Source organism: Cherax quadricarinatus, chromosome 19 (genome assembly GCF_038502225.1).
Source record: "Cherax quadricarinatus isolate ZL_2023a chromosome 19, ASM3850222v1, whole genome shotgun sequence".
Taxonomy (NCBI): Eukaryota; Metazoa; Arthropoda; class Malacostraca; order Decapoda; family Parastacidae; genus Cherax; species Cherax quadricarinatus.
This window is the reverse complement of record NC_091310.1, coordinates 30,084,291-30,101,181: the sequence shown is the minus strand read 5'-3', so window position 1 is coordinate 30,101,181 and position 16,891 is coordinate 30,084,291. Positions and strand designations below refer to the sequence as shown.

The window sequence follows — 16,891 nt, the reverse complement described above, 5'->3', positions numbered from 1 at the left end:
CTTAACCTAGACTTATAAATTTAGAGAGATGCATCAGAGTTTCGTAAGTAATTATCTTTCCTTTTTATTTGCAGTAACAGAACGGTACAAACCTAATTTTTCAAACAACTGTTTTGCAGTATTTTGAAACCTTATGCACCAACATGGACAACCAGAGTGCTGCCGGCTTTATGTTCATGGCGTTGTGTTTACATCCAAAAAGCCGGGGCCGGATAGACATAGTCTCCAGTGACCCTCGCCACCCACCCTCCATTAACCCAGACTACCTGCGTCATCCTTATGATATGACCTGCATGAGAGATGGTGAGCCTCACTAGCTAGTGAACACACTCCTACACTACTCTTTGCAACTTAATAATAACATTATATTCCTATTATTTTAATTTTCATGGGGTAAGCTTAAACCAATGGCATCACAGGAGTCACGCTACGCCTGAGGAATGGGAAATAGTAACCAAGTTTGATGAAAGAAAAAGGAGAGTCAGAGTCAAAGATTTAAGGGGCACGTAAGTATCCCTGTCTTCAAATAACAATGATCTATTGTTACAATATAACAATGATCTATTGTTACAATATATTCTACCTTGTCCATAATTAATATCGCATTTGCTTTGTCTGTTTCGTAAGTTTAAGTCTATGTTCTTTCCTTAATTCATGGTATAACTTAACAAATCTTTGAGGACAATTGTGTTGTAGACGTCTGAGCAGAGCTCACACCTCTGCAACACAATTGTCTTCAAAGATTTGTTAAGTTATACCATGAATTAAGGAAAGATCCTGGACTTCACCTTACGAAACAGATAAAGTAAATGCGATAGTAATTATGGACAAGGTAGATTATAGTGGAAAACTCAACATGTTATTAGAAGACGGGGGAACTTACGTGCTTCTTAATTCCATATGATGCAATGTTCGTACTGAGATGGGTGACATTTGGTTGCACATAGAGAAAGACCATAGTTATGCAGAGCATTTCGAGCAAGCTTTGGCGAATAGATGGCAGGGTAATACCGACAAGTGTTTTTTAAAGAGACGCTAGCAGCTTTTACCAAAGAGAGTGGCTTCGATTCTTGGCCTCAGAGCCCTGCACTAGCTAATACCATATTCACAAATAATATGAATGCAGAATACCGTGACTGAAACAACGCACAGATAACCCGCACATGGTTAGTTAGTTTAATATGTTTATTATGCACCCCATACCCATCCTGTGGGCGGCAAACGATTACAGAGGTACATAATTGGTCCAGGGACTGGACTCCAAAGTTTTGATAGCTGAGCAAGTTACAGAGGTAATGAACTCACAATTTACAAAGGTAATGAACTCACAATTTACAAAGGTAATGAACTCACAATTTACAAAGGTAATGAACTCCAGGATGGGAGAATGAAACTCAACGTTTCGCTCCGACTTGGACCATTAACTAGTCACAAGTCGTCATCAGTTTCATTCTCCTATGTGTGGGTTATTTGTGCATTGTTCCAGTCACGATATTGTCCCTTTTTGTTCTTTATAATATTAATTTATGCTTGTTTTTGTCTCTTTACCTTCAGCCTACAAGTTTGCGGTGCGCATGGTGCGTACGAATGCGTTCCAGAGCCTGGGTGCGTCCGTGCACTTACCACGCTTCCCGGAGTGTTTGGTGCGCACTAGTCAAGGTGGAGGAGTGGACGATGCAAGAGCGTTGTACCAAGAATATGTTTCCTGTATCATTCGTGTGGCGGCCATTAGTGGACACCATCCATTAGGGACAGCTCGTATCGGACGCAGAGGCGACCCTCTGGCAGTGGTCGACCCTCAACTCAAGTACATTAATATTGTTATTAATTAGTTTTAGCTATATTAACTATTATCATTATTAACAGCAGTAATAGAAGCAATAATAATAGTAGTTAGTAGCACATTATATATCCTATATTGATGCTGAGGTTGTCCAGACTCCATACATCTCATGAGCGCGCACGGGCACACACATACACACACACACACACACACACACACACACACACACACACACACACACACACACACACACACACACACACACACACACACACACACCCACACCCTTTTCGCAGATAATGTATACCTAACTTTCTAACTTATCGGTGAATTAAATCAGATGAGGATCAGGCAGGACTACGAAGAGATCTGGACAGGCTGGATACCTGGTCCAGCAACTGGCTTCTCGAATTCAACCCTGCCAAATGCAAAGTCATGAAGATCGGAGAAGGGCAAAGGAGACCGCAGACAGAGTATAAGCTAGGTGGCCAAAGACTGCAAACCTCACTCAAGGAGAAAGATCTTGGGGTGAGTATAACACCGAGTACGTCTCCGGAAGCACACATCAACCAGATAACTGCTGCGGCATATGGGCGCCTGGCAAACCTGAGATAAGCGTTTCGATACCTAAGTAAGGAATCTTTCAAGACACTACACCGGGTACGTCAGGCCCATACTGGAGTATGCAGCACCACTTTGGAACCCGCACCGGGTCAAGCACGTTAAGAAATTAGAGAAAGTGCAAAGGTTTGCGACAAGGTTAGTTCCAGAGCTAAGGGGAATGTCCTACGAAGAAAGGTTAAGGGAAATCGGCCTGACGACACTGGAGGACAGAAGGATTAGGGGAGACATGATAACAACATACAAAATACTGCATGGAATAGACAGGATGGACAGAGACAACATGTTCCAGAGAGGGGACACAGAAACAAGGGGTCACAATTGGAAGTTAAAGACCCAAATGAGTCAAAAGGATGTTGGGAAGTATTCAGTCACAGAGTAGTCTGGAAGTGGAATAGCCTAGCAAGTGAGGTAGTGGAGGCAGGAACCATACATAGCTTTAAGATGAGGTATGAAAAAGGTCATGGAGCAGGGAGAGAGGGGACCTAGTAGCACTCAGTGAAGAGACAGGGCCAGGAGCTGAGTCTCGACCCCTGCAACCACAATTAGGTGATTACACACACTGGAGAGTGAAGTAGTAGAGGCAGGATCCTTACATAGCTTTAAAAAGAGGTACGATAAGGCTCATGGAGCAGGGAGAGAGTGGACCTAGTAGCGACCAGTGAAGAAGCGGTGCCAAGAGCTGTGAATCGACCCCTTCAACCACACATAGGCGAGTACACATACAGTGAAGTGAAGAGGCTGCTAAGCGAGCTGGATACCTCAAAGGCGATGGGGCCAGATAACATCTCTCCATGGGTCCTGAGAGAGGGAGCAGAGGTGCTTTGTGTACCACTAACAACTATCTCCAATACATCTATCGAAACAGGGCGACTACTGGAAGTATGGAAGACAGCAAATGTAGTCCTAATTTTTAAAAAAGGAGACAGACACGAAGCATTAAACTACAGACCAGTGTCACTGACGTGTACACTATGCAAGGTCATGGAGAAAATTATCAGGAAAAAAGTGGTGGAGCACCTAGAAAGAAATGAGCTTATCAACGGCAGCCAGTGTAGTTTCAGGGACATGAAATCTTGCGTCACAAACGTACTGGAATTCTATAACAGGGTGATGGCAGTAAGACAAGAGAGAAAGGGGTGGGTAGATTGCATTTTCTTGGACTGTAAGAAGGCACTTGACACAGTCCCACACTACAGATTAGTGCAAAAGCTGGAGGACCAGGCATTGATAACAGGGAAGGCACTGCAATGGATCAGGGAATACCTGTCAGGAAGACAACAGAGAGTCATGGTATGCAGCGAGGTGTCAGAGTGGGCGCCTGTAACGAGTGGGTTGTCACAGGGATCAGCCCTAGGACCGGTGCTGTTTCTGGTATATGTGAACAACGACATGACAGAAGGAATAGACTCTGAAGTGTCCATTTGTGGATGATATGAAGTTGATGAGAAGAGTTCAATTGGACGAGGACCAGGCAGAACTACAGAGGGATCTAGACAGGCTGCAGGCCTGGTCCAGCAACTGGAGTTCAACCCCACCATGTGCAAAGTCATGAAGACTGGGGAAGGGCAAAGAAGACCACAGATGGAGTACAACCTAGAGGGCCAGAGCCTACAAACCTCACTCAAGGAAAAGGATCTTGGGATGAGTATAACACCAGGCTCATCTCTGAGGTGCACACCAACCAAATAACTGCTGCAGCATACGGGCACCTGGCACACCTAAGAACAGCATTCCAACATCTAAATAAGGAGTCATTCATGACCCTGTACACTGTGTACGTTAGGCCCATACTGGAGTATGCGGCACCAATTTGGAACCCTCATCTACCCAAGCATGTGAGGAAACTAGAGAAAGTGCAAAGGTTTGCAAGAAGACTAGTCCCGGAGCTAGACGTCCTGTGAGGAGAGGTTAAGGGAAATCGACTTGACAATATATATGATAACAATATATGATAATATATAAAATACTGAGAGGACTCGACAAGGTGGATAGAGAAAGGATGTTCCAGAGATGGGACACAGCAACAAGGGGTCACAGTTGGAAGTTCAAGACTCAGATGAACCACAGGGATGTTAGGAAGTATTTCTTCAGTCACAGAGTTGTCAGGAAGTGGAATAGCCTGGGTAGTGATGTAGTGGAGGTAGGATCCATACATAGCTTTAAGAAGAGGTATAATAAAGCTCATGAAGTGGGAAGAGTGACTTAGTAGCGGCAAGTGAAGAGGCGGGGCCAGGAGCTGTGACTCGACCCCTGCAACCACAACTAGGTGAGCATGCACACACACACACACACAACTAAAGGCCAGTGTCACTAACATGCAGTACGAATGTAACCCTAAACCTGGGCAAAGAATTATCAAAAGAATAGTGGGGCACTTAGAAAGGTTCAGATTCATAAACAAAAACCAGCACGGTTTGTGAGATGGTAAATCCTGTCTCATAAACCTGCTATAGTTCTATGAGAAGGACCACCCACAGGATGGGTAAAAAGTGCCTAATAAAGATAATAAACTTACTATAAGACGGTATCAAAAGTTAATACAGAAGAGAGAGAGGGATGGATGGACTTTATATATTTCTGAACTACAAGAATGCGTTCGATAGTTACCCGCAAGAGGCTGGAAGACGAGCTAGAGCAGCAGGATTCACCAGTCTACCTCTTTAAAAATTAAGGTTAAATTTACAACTATTTGGTTCTTGAGTAGTCGAGAGGTAGGAACAGCCACAACTAGTTAAGAACATAATATCAAGTTATATAATAGCCAGCATATTATTTTTAACGTCCTCCTCCCCCTTTGCACACCAAATAATAAGTGTATATCAAATTGTCACTGAAACACTTTTCTCTGGCCAGAGTGATAGGCACAGAGCGTGTGAGGGTGGTGGATGCTTCAGTCATGCCGACACAAATCTCAGGAGTACCCAACTCTGCCATCACTGTTATAGCAGAGAAAGCCTCAGATCTTATCAAAGTAAGTTCCTTCTTTTAATTGTCATCACACACACACACCTGTTTTTAAAACCTTCACCCAACACTAATACTTCCAGCAGGTCTGCAGTGTTATTACATTCACATTTTTTGCCCAGGTTTAGGGTTACACTCATATAGAGTTGTTACTTCATGTATTAACGTATCTGTGGTTCCAGAGATTGAGTGCTAGCTCCTGGCACTGGCTGCTACTGGATTCACTCCTTCCTCACTTTATGAGCTGTATCATAGCTAATCTCAACCTTATAGCTCCAGCATTTACTACTACTCTGTACAGTGCATTCCATTTCCTGACTACTCAGCCTTAAAATAATACTTTTATTTATTTATTTATTTATTTATTTATTTCTGACATCTTCCCGTTTCATGTGTGCTTTTAGCTTCCGATTCTTACCACATGTACCTATTTCTCACCTCTAGGAATTTTTATTGACCTAAGACAAGCTTTTGACACAGTAGACCACGGCATCCTACTCCACAAACTTGACCATTATGGTATAAGAGGCCATGCGCTTGCATATTTCAAATCTTACCTTACTAATAGGTATCAGTATGTCACCATTAAAGACACAGCATCAACAACACGGCCACTTGATACTGGAGTTCCACAGGGAAGTGTCCTTGGTCCCCTGCTCTTCCTCATATACATCAATGAACACCTGAACCCCGTTCTCTTTGCTGACGACACGACTTATGTCATCTCTCACCCTAATCTTGCCACCCTCAACACCATTGTTAACGAGGAGCTGATCAAAATATCGACTTGGATGACAGCCAATAAACTTATGCTTAACACTGACAAAATGTACTAGATTATGTTTGGTAGCAGAGCAGGAGTTGCACAAATTAACATTAAGATCGACAACACTCTAATTGCCAGACATAATGAGGGCAAATTCCTAGGCCTATATACCTCGACAACAACCTGAATTTCAGCACCCATATCCAACACATAACCAAAAAAGTATCCAAAATGGTTGGGATCCTCTCCAAGATACGATACTACGTACCACAAAATGCCCTTCTCACACTATACCACTCACTTATTTATCCATACCTCACCTATGCTATTTGTGCTTGGGGATCAACTGCAGCAACACACCTAAAGCCAATAATAACCCAACAAAAAGCTGCAGTAAGAATAATCACTAAATCCCATCCCTGGCAACACCCCCCCCCCCCCACTCTTCATAGATCTAAACTTACTCCCTGTGCAGTACATCCACACTTACTACTGTGCAATCTACATCTACAGGACCTTAAATTCCAATATTAACCTTGACCTAAAACGCTTTCTTGATAGTTACGACAGAACCCACAGGCATAACACCAGACACAAACATCTCTATGACATTCCCCGTGTCCGACTAAACCTTTACAGAAATTCAATGTATGTCAAAGGCCCTAAAATCTGGAACACCCTACCTGAAAACTCTAGAACTGCAGACACATTCATCACCTTCAAAACTACCATAAGAAAACATCTCATCTCCCTGATACACCCCGTCAACTAATTACACGAATACCACCTGGTGGTTCACACTTACACTCACTCACCCATTTGACCATAAACAGAAATATCAATCTCAATCTTAAAATAATGAATGCTAACTAGTCATAAGTTGGCCTGTGATACTCCAATACTGAAACTATGTATTGTGCCAAAACAAAAGCATTCACATTGCTAAACTCACAAACTAGTATTTAGTCACTTAGCCATAATACCAACTTACCTCATAATTTGTAATACGTATTTTAAATTTAAGAATTAATCTAAGTCTGCCCGAAATGCCTAGCCATGCTAGGTGTTCTAGTGGTGCACTCTCTAATTATTATTTTACTACATTATTATTATTATTATAATAAAAAAAGAAGCGCTAAGCCACAAGGACTATACAGCGCTGTTATTTTACTACATGTAAACCACACAATAACCAAATTCTGTAAACTCAGCATTGTAATCCTTATAGAGAACAAACTTTGAATTTGAATTTGAATTTCAACTGGCTGTCCCTGTCCAGTCACTCAAATCCTGAATATTTTGTATGTTATCATACCTCCACTGGTCCTTCTGTCCTCTAATGGTCATCAGGTTTAACTCCTTTAGTCATTCTTCTCTGGACTTGCTTTTTTTATATAGACAAAATAGCTGCAGTGTAAAGGGCTTATGAAATCCTATACTAAAGACCAAGGAAAAAATTTAGGACCTGCCATTATTACTTAATCTGTTCAATAATAATCAATCAAAACTAAGCACTAAACCCACAAGGGTCATACAGACAATAATAAGAATAAGAGACTGCTTCGAGGAGGTGAGAGTAAAAGAAGGTATTAGGTAAGGAATAAGAGCTTCCTGACCACATTTGTGGAATCTGCAAATTACTAGATTCATGAGGGAGAGCTAAGCCTATAGAGGCTATACAACTTGGAGAGGAGGGGTAGGGAATGGGAAACAATCTCTGAGGGAGTGGGGCCAGTTCCTTGGATGAAGAGAACCTTATTGAGTTTCCTTGAGGGTTGTACAGTAACACTAATAACCGATATTCTTTTGTTTCTAACAGGAAACTTGGAGTGACAAATCTAAACTGGCGAGCGAGAAGATTTGTTCCACTTCAGCAGACTGTGAGGAGAAGCTCCTCTTACTGATGACAAGTTCAGCAATATCTGTCTCTCACATCTCACCACTCATCATTGCTGTCTCAGCCCTCTGGGCTACATCTGTCTATCCCCATACACCGCCCTTATCTCTACCTCTCGTCATGTTCATCCATTATCCTGGAGTAGTGCCAAGACCATGAGGGAAAAGTTAGTTCAAATTCCTTGGATGAGACCAGCATCAAGGGACCTCTACTGAAGGAACAACATTCATACACATTCTTCAGTGAAGGCACTCTACTTCCCACCTCCAGGATTTAAGCCATGAATAAATTATTTTCACAACAAATAAAACACCCATCCTGTAATTCAATGAACAAAACAAACAACTTCATTTCTATAAAGTGGAGTAAAATGTACAATTGACATTAGAGTAAGTTACACCTGTATGAACTATATAGGAGCCCCTGGTTATGAAGAGCATGTCAGGTAGCCTTAAAATTAATTTATAATTACTACTAGACAATGAGATAAATATAGTATAGCAGGTTATTAGAATGTTAAGAGCTTGCCATGTTAGACATATATCCCAGGGTAAACCAGTCACTAGGAAAAAGGGTGCTACAGGATAATCATTATGATGGATAACATGGAAAATTTATTATTATAATCAAAAAGAAGCGCTAAGCCACTTATAACATGGAAAAGGTACCAAAAGATAATCATTATGATGGGTAACATGGGAAGGGTGCCACAAGATGATCAGAATGATGGGTATTATTATAATCATAACTAAATGTTAAACCTATAAGGGTCCTACAGCAGAATGATGGGTAATGTGGGTATTTGAGATACACAAGGCACCAATATCACTTTATAGTGCTTTGTTTTACAGCATTTTGCTAATGCAGTAGTTTTCAATTATACCCATTCATTTATTCAGATTTCCTACAATAAATGTATATTCACTCACTTTAAGCTAAGGATGAAAATATTTTAAGGTAAGTAATGTTTACCTGGAGAGAGTTCCGGGGGTCAACGCCCCCGCAGCCCAGTCTGTGACCAGGCCTCCTGGTGGATCAGAGCCTGATCAACCAGGCTGTTACTGCTGGCATATATATATTTTAGGCCTAGCTCTATTTCTCACTTGATATATAGTAGTGTAAATATGTTATCAGGCTTTTTATATGCATTTGAAAGTGAAAAATGGCTATGTTTCCCTCTACAGTAGCAGCCCAGAACCTAACCTATAAGCAGGGCCCTCCTCTATTATTACATTCATGAAGCACCAAACCCTTTAGGATCATAAAGTGCCATGGGGACTGGGAGGTGATCAAGTTTGACCCTACAAAGGAGGGGTCATGTCCAATTCCTTAGACCAAGAACCCCTTACTAATGACGAGGAACCTCCTTTGCAGGGGTGGAGGGGAACATTATCATCAGAGATCATATGGTATTGTTTCTCTTGTAGATAGTGAGCCCTGCAATCCCACTTAAGACAGGATATTGACAGCAACACAAGAAGTGATCCCCCTGCACAATAAAGGTAGCCCGATGGAAAGCACTGAAAGGGTTACTGTCAACTGTAGAGATGGAGATAGGACACTGACCTAGTGGCCAAATTGTCAGCAGTGCTGGCACTGTTGCAGTTTGTTGCAACTCCATAACAGCTAGCCATCAATGCGAGGGAGTGACAGTTAAGCATGTTTTTGGTCATATTTTTCTACTAAGTTTTTTAATTTAGCAAAATTGGATACATCAACATTGTGCTGATACCCTATTAAGATAGCTTTTGTTCCCATTGTGTAATTATGTGTTCCTGTCATATTCCATTCAGTAGAATGGGGGCTGAAATCTGTCAGCCTGAGTTGGGAAGCTTCAGTAGGGGAATTAGAATATCAGATTATTATTATAATCATGGAGGAGTGCTAAACCCATAGGATTATACAGATTAGAATATCAAGTTACGGGTTCACCAGCTACAACAGCTTCAAAGGTTTTGTTTCAGTACAATTTGAGTTACTGTCACCTGGGAATTGCCATTTCTCAGAATACACTCAGATAGTGGCAGCAGTCATGAGGAGGGTTGGGCAATGGTCTCTCCTCTTTGAAATAACTAGTCCTTGAAGCTTGAGTTACCTGCTAATACCTCCTGCACACTCCTCAAAGAACTGTGAGAAAAACCGTCCAAGAAAAGATAATCATCAAGCAACATGAATGCATTTGCCCATGGTGATTGACAATGATGGAAAGTACCAGCTACTGAATGCAGTGAAAAAGAGCATCATCTCATAAATAATTACATTACTTCACAATGTCTAAGGGCAATGTGTGGTGTAAATATTATGCAGAAAATTCGGAGTGTGGAGTTAATAAAAGTATTAGTCAGAGGACTGAAGAGGGGTTGTTGAGGTGGTTTGGTCATTTAGAGAGAATGGATCAAAGTAGAATGACATGGCAAGCATTTAAATCTGTAGGAGAAGAAAGGCGGGGTAGTGGTCGTCCTCGAAAAGGTTGGAAGGAAGGGCTAAGGGAGGTTTTGTGGGCGAGGGGCTTGGACTTCCAGCAGGCGTGCATGAGCGTGTTCGATAGGAGTGAATGGAGAAGAATGGTATTTGGGACTTGACGATCTGTTGGAGTGTGAGCAGGGTAATATTTAGTGACGGGATTCAGGGAAACCGGTTATTTTCATATAGTCGGACTTGAGTCCTGGAAATGGGAAGTACAATGTCTGCATTTTAAAGAAGGGGTTTTGGGATATTAGCAGTTTGGAGGGATATGTTGTGTATCTTTATGTTTTTTTTTTTTTTCAACAAGTCGGCCGTCTCCCACCGAGGCAGGGTGACCCAAAAAAGAAAGAAAATCCCCAAAAAGAAAATGCTTTCATCATCATTCAACACTTTCACCACACTCACACATTATCACTGTTTTTGCAGAGGTGCTCAGAATACAACAGTTTAGAAGCATATACGTATAGAGATACACAACATATCCCTCCAAACTGCCAATATCCCAAACTCCTCCTTATATGCCTATATGTATATGCTTCTAAACTGTTGTGTTCTGAGCACCTCTGCAAAAACAGTGATTATGTGTGAGTGAGGTGAAAGTGTTGAATGATGATGAAAGTATTTTCTATTTGGGGGTTTTCTTTCTCTTTGGGTCACCCTGCCTCGGTGGGAGACGGCCGACTTGTTAAAAAAAAAAAAAAAAAAAAAAAAAATCACAATGTAAATCTGGTTGTGCAATTTATAGGAAACAATCCTGTGGCTAACTAATACGTGTTTTAGAAAGTATTACTCACTCCTCTCTAATGGTTATAATCATAACTATAATTTTTACAATGGGTAGTTCATGATAGGTGCAGTAATTCAAGATAGGTGTAATGGTCATGATAAGTAGAGATCATGACAGGTATTGTAGGACATGATACAAAGTAGAGTAGGACATGATAGAAGGTAGAGTAGGACATGACAGAAGGTAGAGTAGGACATGATAGAAGGTAGAGTAGGTCATGATAGAAGGTAGAGTAGGTCATGATAGAAGGTAGAGTAGGTCATGATAGAAGGTAGAGTGGGTCATGACAGAAGGTAGCATAGGTCATCAAAGGTAAAGTAGGTTGTGACAGAAGGTAGAATAGGTCGTGACAGAAGGTAGAGCAAGTTGTGATAGAAGGTAGAGTATGACATGATAGAAGGTAGAGCAGGACATGATAGGAATAAATCCAGTGTGTGTGTGTGTGTGTGTGTGTGTTTGTGTTTGTTTTTTACCTATTTGTGGTTGCAAGGGTTGAGACTCGGCTCCTGGCCCTGCCTCTTCACTGATCACTACTAGGTCCTCTCTCTCCCTGCTCCATGAGCTTTATCATACCTCATCTTAAAGCTATGTATGGTTCTTGCCTCCACTGCATCACTTGCCTGATTATTCCAGTTCCTAACAACTCTATGACTGAAGAAATACTTTCTAACATCCCTCTGACTCATCTGAGTCTTCAACTTCCAATTGTGGCTGTTTGTTTCTGTGTCCCATCTCTGGAACATCCTGTCTCTGTCCACCTTATCTATTCCTCGCAGTATTTTGTATGTTGCTATCAAGTCTCCCCTAACCTTCCTGTCCTCCAGTGTCGTCAGGACGATTTCCCTTAACCTATCTTTGTAGGACATTCCCTTTAGCTCTGGAACTAGCCTTGTTGCAAACCTTTGCACTTTCTCTAATTTCTTGATGTGCTTGACCAGGTGTGGGTTCCATACTGGTGCTTCATACTCCAGTGTCGGCCTGACGTACACAGTGTACAGTGTCTTGAATGATTCCTTACTGAAGTATTGGAATGCTATTATTAGATTTGCCAGGCGACCATATGGTGCAGCAGTCACCCGGTTGATGTGTGCTTTCAGAGACGTCCTCGGTATTATACTCACCCAAAGATCTTTCTCCTTGGGTAAGGTTTGCAGTCTTTGGCCACCTAGCCTATACTCTTGTCTGCAGTTTTCTTTGCCCTTCCCCGATCTTCATGACTTTGCATATGGTGGGGTTAAATTCGAGGAGCCAGTTGCTGGACCACACATCCTGCCTGATCCTCATCTGATTTAATTCTCGTCAATAACTTCACATCATCTGCGAACAGGGACACTTCTGAGTCTATCCATGTGTGCGTGTATGTGTGTGTGTGCACGTGTGTGTTTTGGTACATATATCCAAGCTGGTGGATGCAAAAATAAAAGAACATTTTCTGAGTTTCACTGACAATTTTAGATGCCATATAGTGGAACCCCAGATTTTGCACACACTGGATATTGGGCTTTTCGGATTTCAGACATTGTCCCGGGAATCGCACATATTAGACGCGTCCACCTGCCGGGACGCCACTTCAGTCTAGCTCTGTCACTGGCTGAGTGAGCATTGATCCGAAACATTTCGCAACTTTTGTGCTCATTTATTGATTGTGACTGCGAAATAAGCCACCACGGGCCCAAAGAAAGTTCCTAGTACCAGCCCTTTGGTAAAGAAATTGAGAAACAGTATAGGATTAAAGAAACTGTAGAAAACTCCTCGCCTTCAATACACCAGCAAGAGTCTTCAATAAAGGTATGTAATGTTTATATTTATTTATATTTATTTATCATTGTTTTCTGTATGTAAAACTATAGTTATTCTTTAAAAATGAATTTTTTGTGAATATTTTTGAGTGTCTAGAATGGATTAATTGTATTTACATTATTTTTTATGGGAAATATTACTTCGGTTTTCGAGCTTTTCGGATTTAGAACGACCTTCTGGAACAGATTAAGTACAAAATCCGGGGTGCCACTGTACTTTATATTATTTCAAGAAGTATTAAGCTGTAGTGATTATATTATATATAATTAGCATAACAGATATTAGAGTATCCATAGTGTAGGAAAATCATGTAGTGAAGATGCAAATATTAAGATATATATCAGCATGTTTTTAATTATACATCATATTACATTATTATACAATGCTAATGAATACTGCATTTATTCTGAATGCAATACAGTCGCAGTCAAGCAATCTTAACAATGCAAGACAAGCCATGGGAATGGAAATCTTCAGCTCAAGTACTCTCACACATCTCTGTGCATCATGAGCTATGGAATGTTGCAAGAGTAGCAACAGGAGGAATGAGGGGAAGTTTTATCAGAGTAGAGTAGCTTGGTGACAACAGGCAGCTCCACTCAGATATCTGAGGAAATTAAAACTGTATCAAGGTATACATCAAATTCTAACCATACAGTAGAGAAAAAAAGTAATGTGAATGACCTGGGAGTGATAATGTCAGAGGATCTCACCTTCAAAGACCACAACAATGTATCTATCACATCTGCTAGGAAAATGATAGAATGGATAATGAGAACCTTCAAAACTATGGGCGCCAAGCCCATGATGATTCTCTTCAAATCGCTTGTTCTCTCTAGGCTGGAATACTGCTGTATACTTACTGCCTCCTTCGAGGCAGGTGAAATTGCTAATCTGGAGAGTGTACTAATAACTTTTACGGCACACATAAGTATGATAAGGCACCTAAATTACTGGAAACAGTTGAAGTCCCTTGATTTGTATTCCCTGGAATGCAGGCGAAAGAGATGCATGATGATACACACTTGGAAAATCCTAGAGGGATTAGTACCAAACTTGCACATGAATATCACTCCCTATGAAAGCAAGAGACTTTGCAGATGCAACATTTCCCCAATGAAAAGCAGGGGTGCCATGAGTATACTTAAAGACAACACAGTAAGTTTCAGGGGCCCAAGACTGTTCAACTGCCTCCCAGCATACATAAGGGGAATTACCAATAGACCCCTGGCTGTCTTCAAGAAGGCACTGGACAGGCACCTAATGTCAGTACCTGACCAGCCGTACTGTGGTTCATACGCCAGTTTGCGTGCGGCCAGAAGTAACAGCCTGGTTGATCAGACCCTAATCCACCATGCCTGGTCTCAGACCAAACTGCAGGGGCAGTGACCCCCGAAACCCTCTCCGGGTATACTTCAGGTATACCCTACTTTGAGAAAACTTCCCCTCATTAATTTGAATAATAAGTCAGAAAAGCTGGTCACATCCCTGGAAAATACAATGTCTACATCCACAGGATTAAAACAACCTTAACAGTTTATATAATATGTTGGGTCAAGCATACTTTATAAACCATCCAGCCTTAGACATATTTAATAAAACAATAAAAATCTGTGGGACAATTCTGAACTGGAATTTAATAATGACCAACATGTTCTCCAAGACCTCATGTCTGGAAGTGGGAGATGAAATATGATTACATTATAGAACTAAAAATGTTTAGCTCAAGTCAGCACTGCAAATGTCAAATGAAGAGACACTAAACATGTAGGAACAAAAAATATTTTTGGCTTAACTTTCAAGAAACATTAATAAATAATATCAGTGTATGGAATTACATTTTCTATAATAATGCACTCGGATGGTTTATTAAATACAAAAAATATACATTCCTACTCACAAATAACTACGACATGGACTAATATACAGTATGTGAAATTTTTAAGCTTAAAATTATTGTCTTTATAATACATTTGGCATAAAATACTGCCCTTGAAAAAGTTAGGAAATACAAATACAGCCTCTCCTCACTTAAGGATAGAGTTCTGTTTCTAAGACCACGTCGTTAAATGAATTCGTTGCTAAGTGAGGAGCATACTATAAAGGTAGTGGGTTTGTGTCAACCATCTTTGATATTGTTTTAATGTCACCTTTGCACCATTTATAACATTTCTGGTATATTTTTAAGTGATTATACAGTAGTGTACTGTATGTACATTGAAATAAACAGAAGAGAGGAGATCAGTTCTAATATACATTATTTAGGTATAAATACTGGTCAGAAAGCCTGCCGTAGGTCCAAGTTGTCAATAAAAGAGTACTTCACTAGGTGAGGAGAGGCTGTATTGTACTGCCAAAATAACAGAAAAACACCAATTAAGAATCATTTTGAGCCATATATGTTCAAGTATAATACAGTGGTACCTTGACTTACGAGTGCCCCAAATTATGAGCCATTGCTTGGTCGATTTTTTGCTTTGAGTTGCAAGCCAAAATCTGAGTTACGAGCAAGCTTCAGATACGCCGCCACTCGCAGGAGATACCAAGGAAATACCAGCCAGCTGGCGGCTGGTTTGCTGGCTGATTTGCTTTGGCTGTCTCTATCTCCCATCTGTCTGTATATATCTGTCTCTGTCTATCTGTGTCTGTGTTTCTATCTATATTTCTATCTCTGTCTCTGTCTATCTGTGTCTGTGTTTCTATCTATATTTCTATCTCTGTCTCTATCTCTGTTCCTGTCTGTCTATCGCTCTATCTCAAAGGTACACATATATACAGCTAGACAGTGTAAATTACCTAGGATAACCCAAAAAATCCAGACAGTGCTATACTATGCTTGTAGATATAAGGCATAATAAGCATGGCTGGCAAGTAATACACATTTTCACTTGTTCAGGAATTAGATGTGATGACTCTGCATCATGTGTAATACCTGTTGGTTCATGAGCAGCTCTCTCTGAGGCAGACACACAAGTAGAGACAGGAAGACAAACACAGACAGAAAGATAATTAGAGACAGGGATAAACACAGAGCTAGACAGACAGATACAGACAGATAGAAACAAACAGATATGTTTATGTGTATCAGTGAAAAATAAAGCCAAGGCAGTGCACAATCATCAAATGTCACTCCACTGCTACACTGTCAGCAGTGGAGTGACACTCATCTTACACCATGCTTCAAGGAGTTTCATATATACTCCAGCATTTCTAAAACATTGGTGGGACCTGGCAAAAAAGGCAAAAATCATTTCTTATTTATAAATACATTTTTCTTATTTAAAAACCCGTAACAAAAAAATTGGGGTGGTTTTTTTGGGGGCTGTAACAGATTAATGGCATTTCAGTTAATTCCAATGAGAAAAGTTGATCTGATATACTGAACAAGCAAATTGAGTTACAAGCTCGGTCACGGAACGAATTAAACTCGTAAGTCAGGGTACCACTGTAATCAAGAAAAATAACGAAAGTCCACGATTGAAGACATCTTAACACGGAAAAAATTAAGAAGCTGCAAAATTATTAAATTAATGATGGTGGACGAGGTAACAGCCATTCAACTGACACAAGTAGCACACTTCCTTTTTATTTAATAACTGAGGTTGGCTAAACACAAAATCTCAACCAACAGTTTTACCAATTAAAAAAGAAAAGCAAAAATAGCAACTTATATCCAAAAGAATTGAAGTCACAATGTTATGACTGGAGCAGTTCACAACTAACCCACAAGCTCAAGATAAATCTTGAGATGATGATTCAGTCTATCCTGGAGCATTATCAAATTACTACTGAAACACTTGATAA

At 40.6% G+C, this 16,891-nt stretch overlaps 1 protein-coding gene across 5 annotated transcripts in view; it reads left to right on the top strand.

The window, feature by feature from the left end:
* LOC128688267 (L-sorbose 1-dehydrogenase-like) overlaps window positions 1–16,311 on the top strand; it is a 44,867-nt gene extending 28,556 nt beyond the window's left edge. For 4 of the 5 annotated variants that reach the window (XM_070086619.1, XM_053775993.2, XM_070086618.1 and 1 more), the window contains exons 10-13: window positions 120–303; window positions 1,555–1,807; window positions 5,261–5,378; window positions 7,957–16,311. In XM_070086619.1, coding sequence (XP_069942720.1) covers window positions 120–303; window positions 1,555–1,807; window positions 5,261–5,378; window positions 7,957–8,193 — 792 coding nt within the window. In that variant the 3' untranslated portion in view covers window positions 8,194–16,311. The remainder of the gene's footprint in view (window positions 1–119; window positions 304–1,554; window positions 1,808–5,260; window positions 5,379–7,956) is intronic. The other variant, XM_070086620.1, reaches the window with a different exon arrangement.
* The last annotated feature ends 580 nt before the right edge of the window (window positions 16,312–16,891 follow it).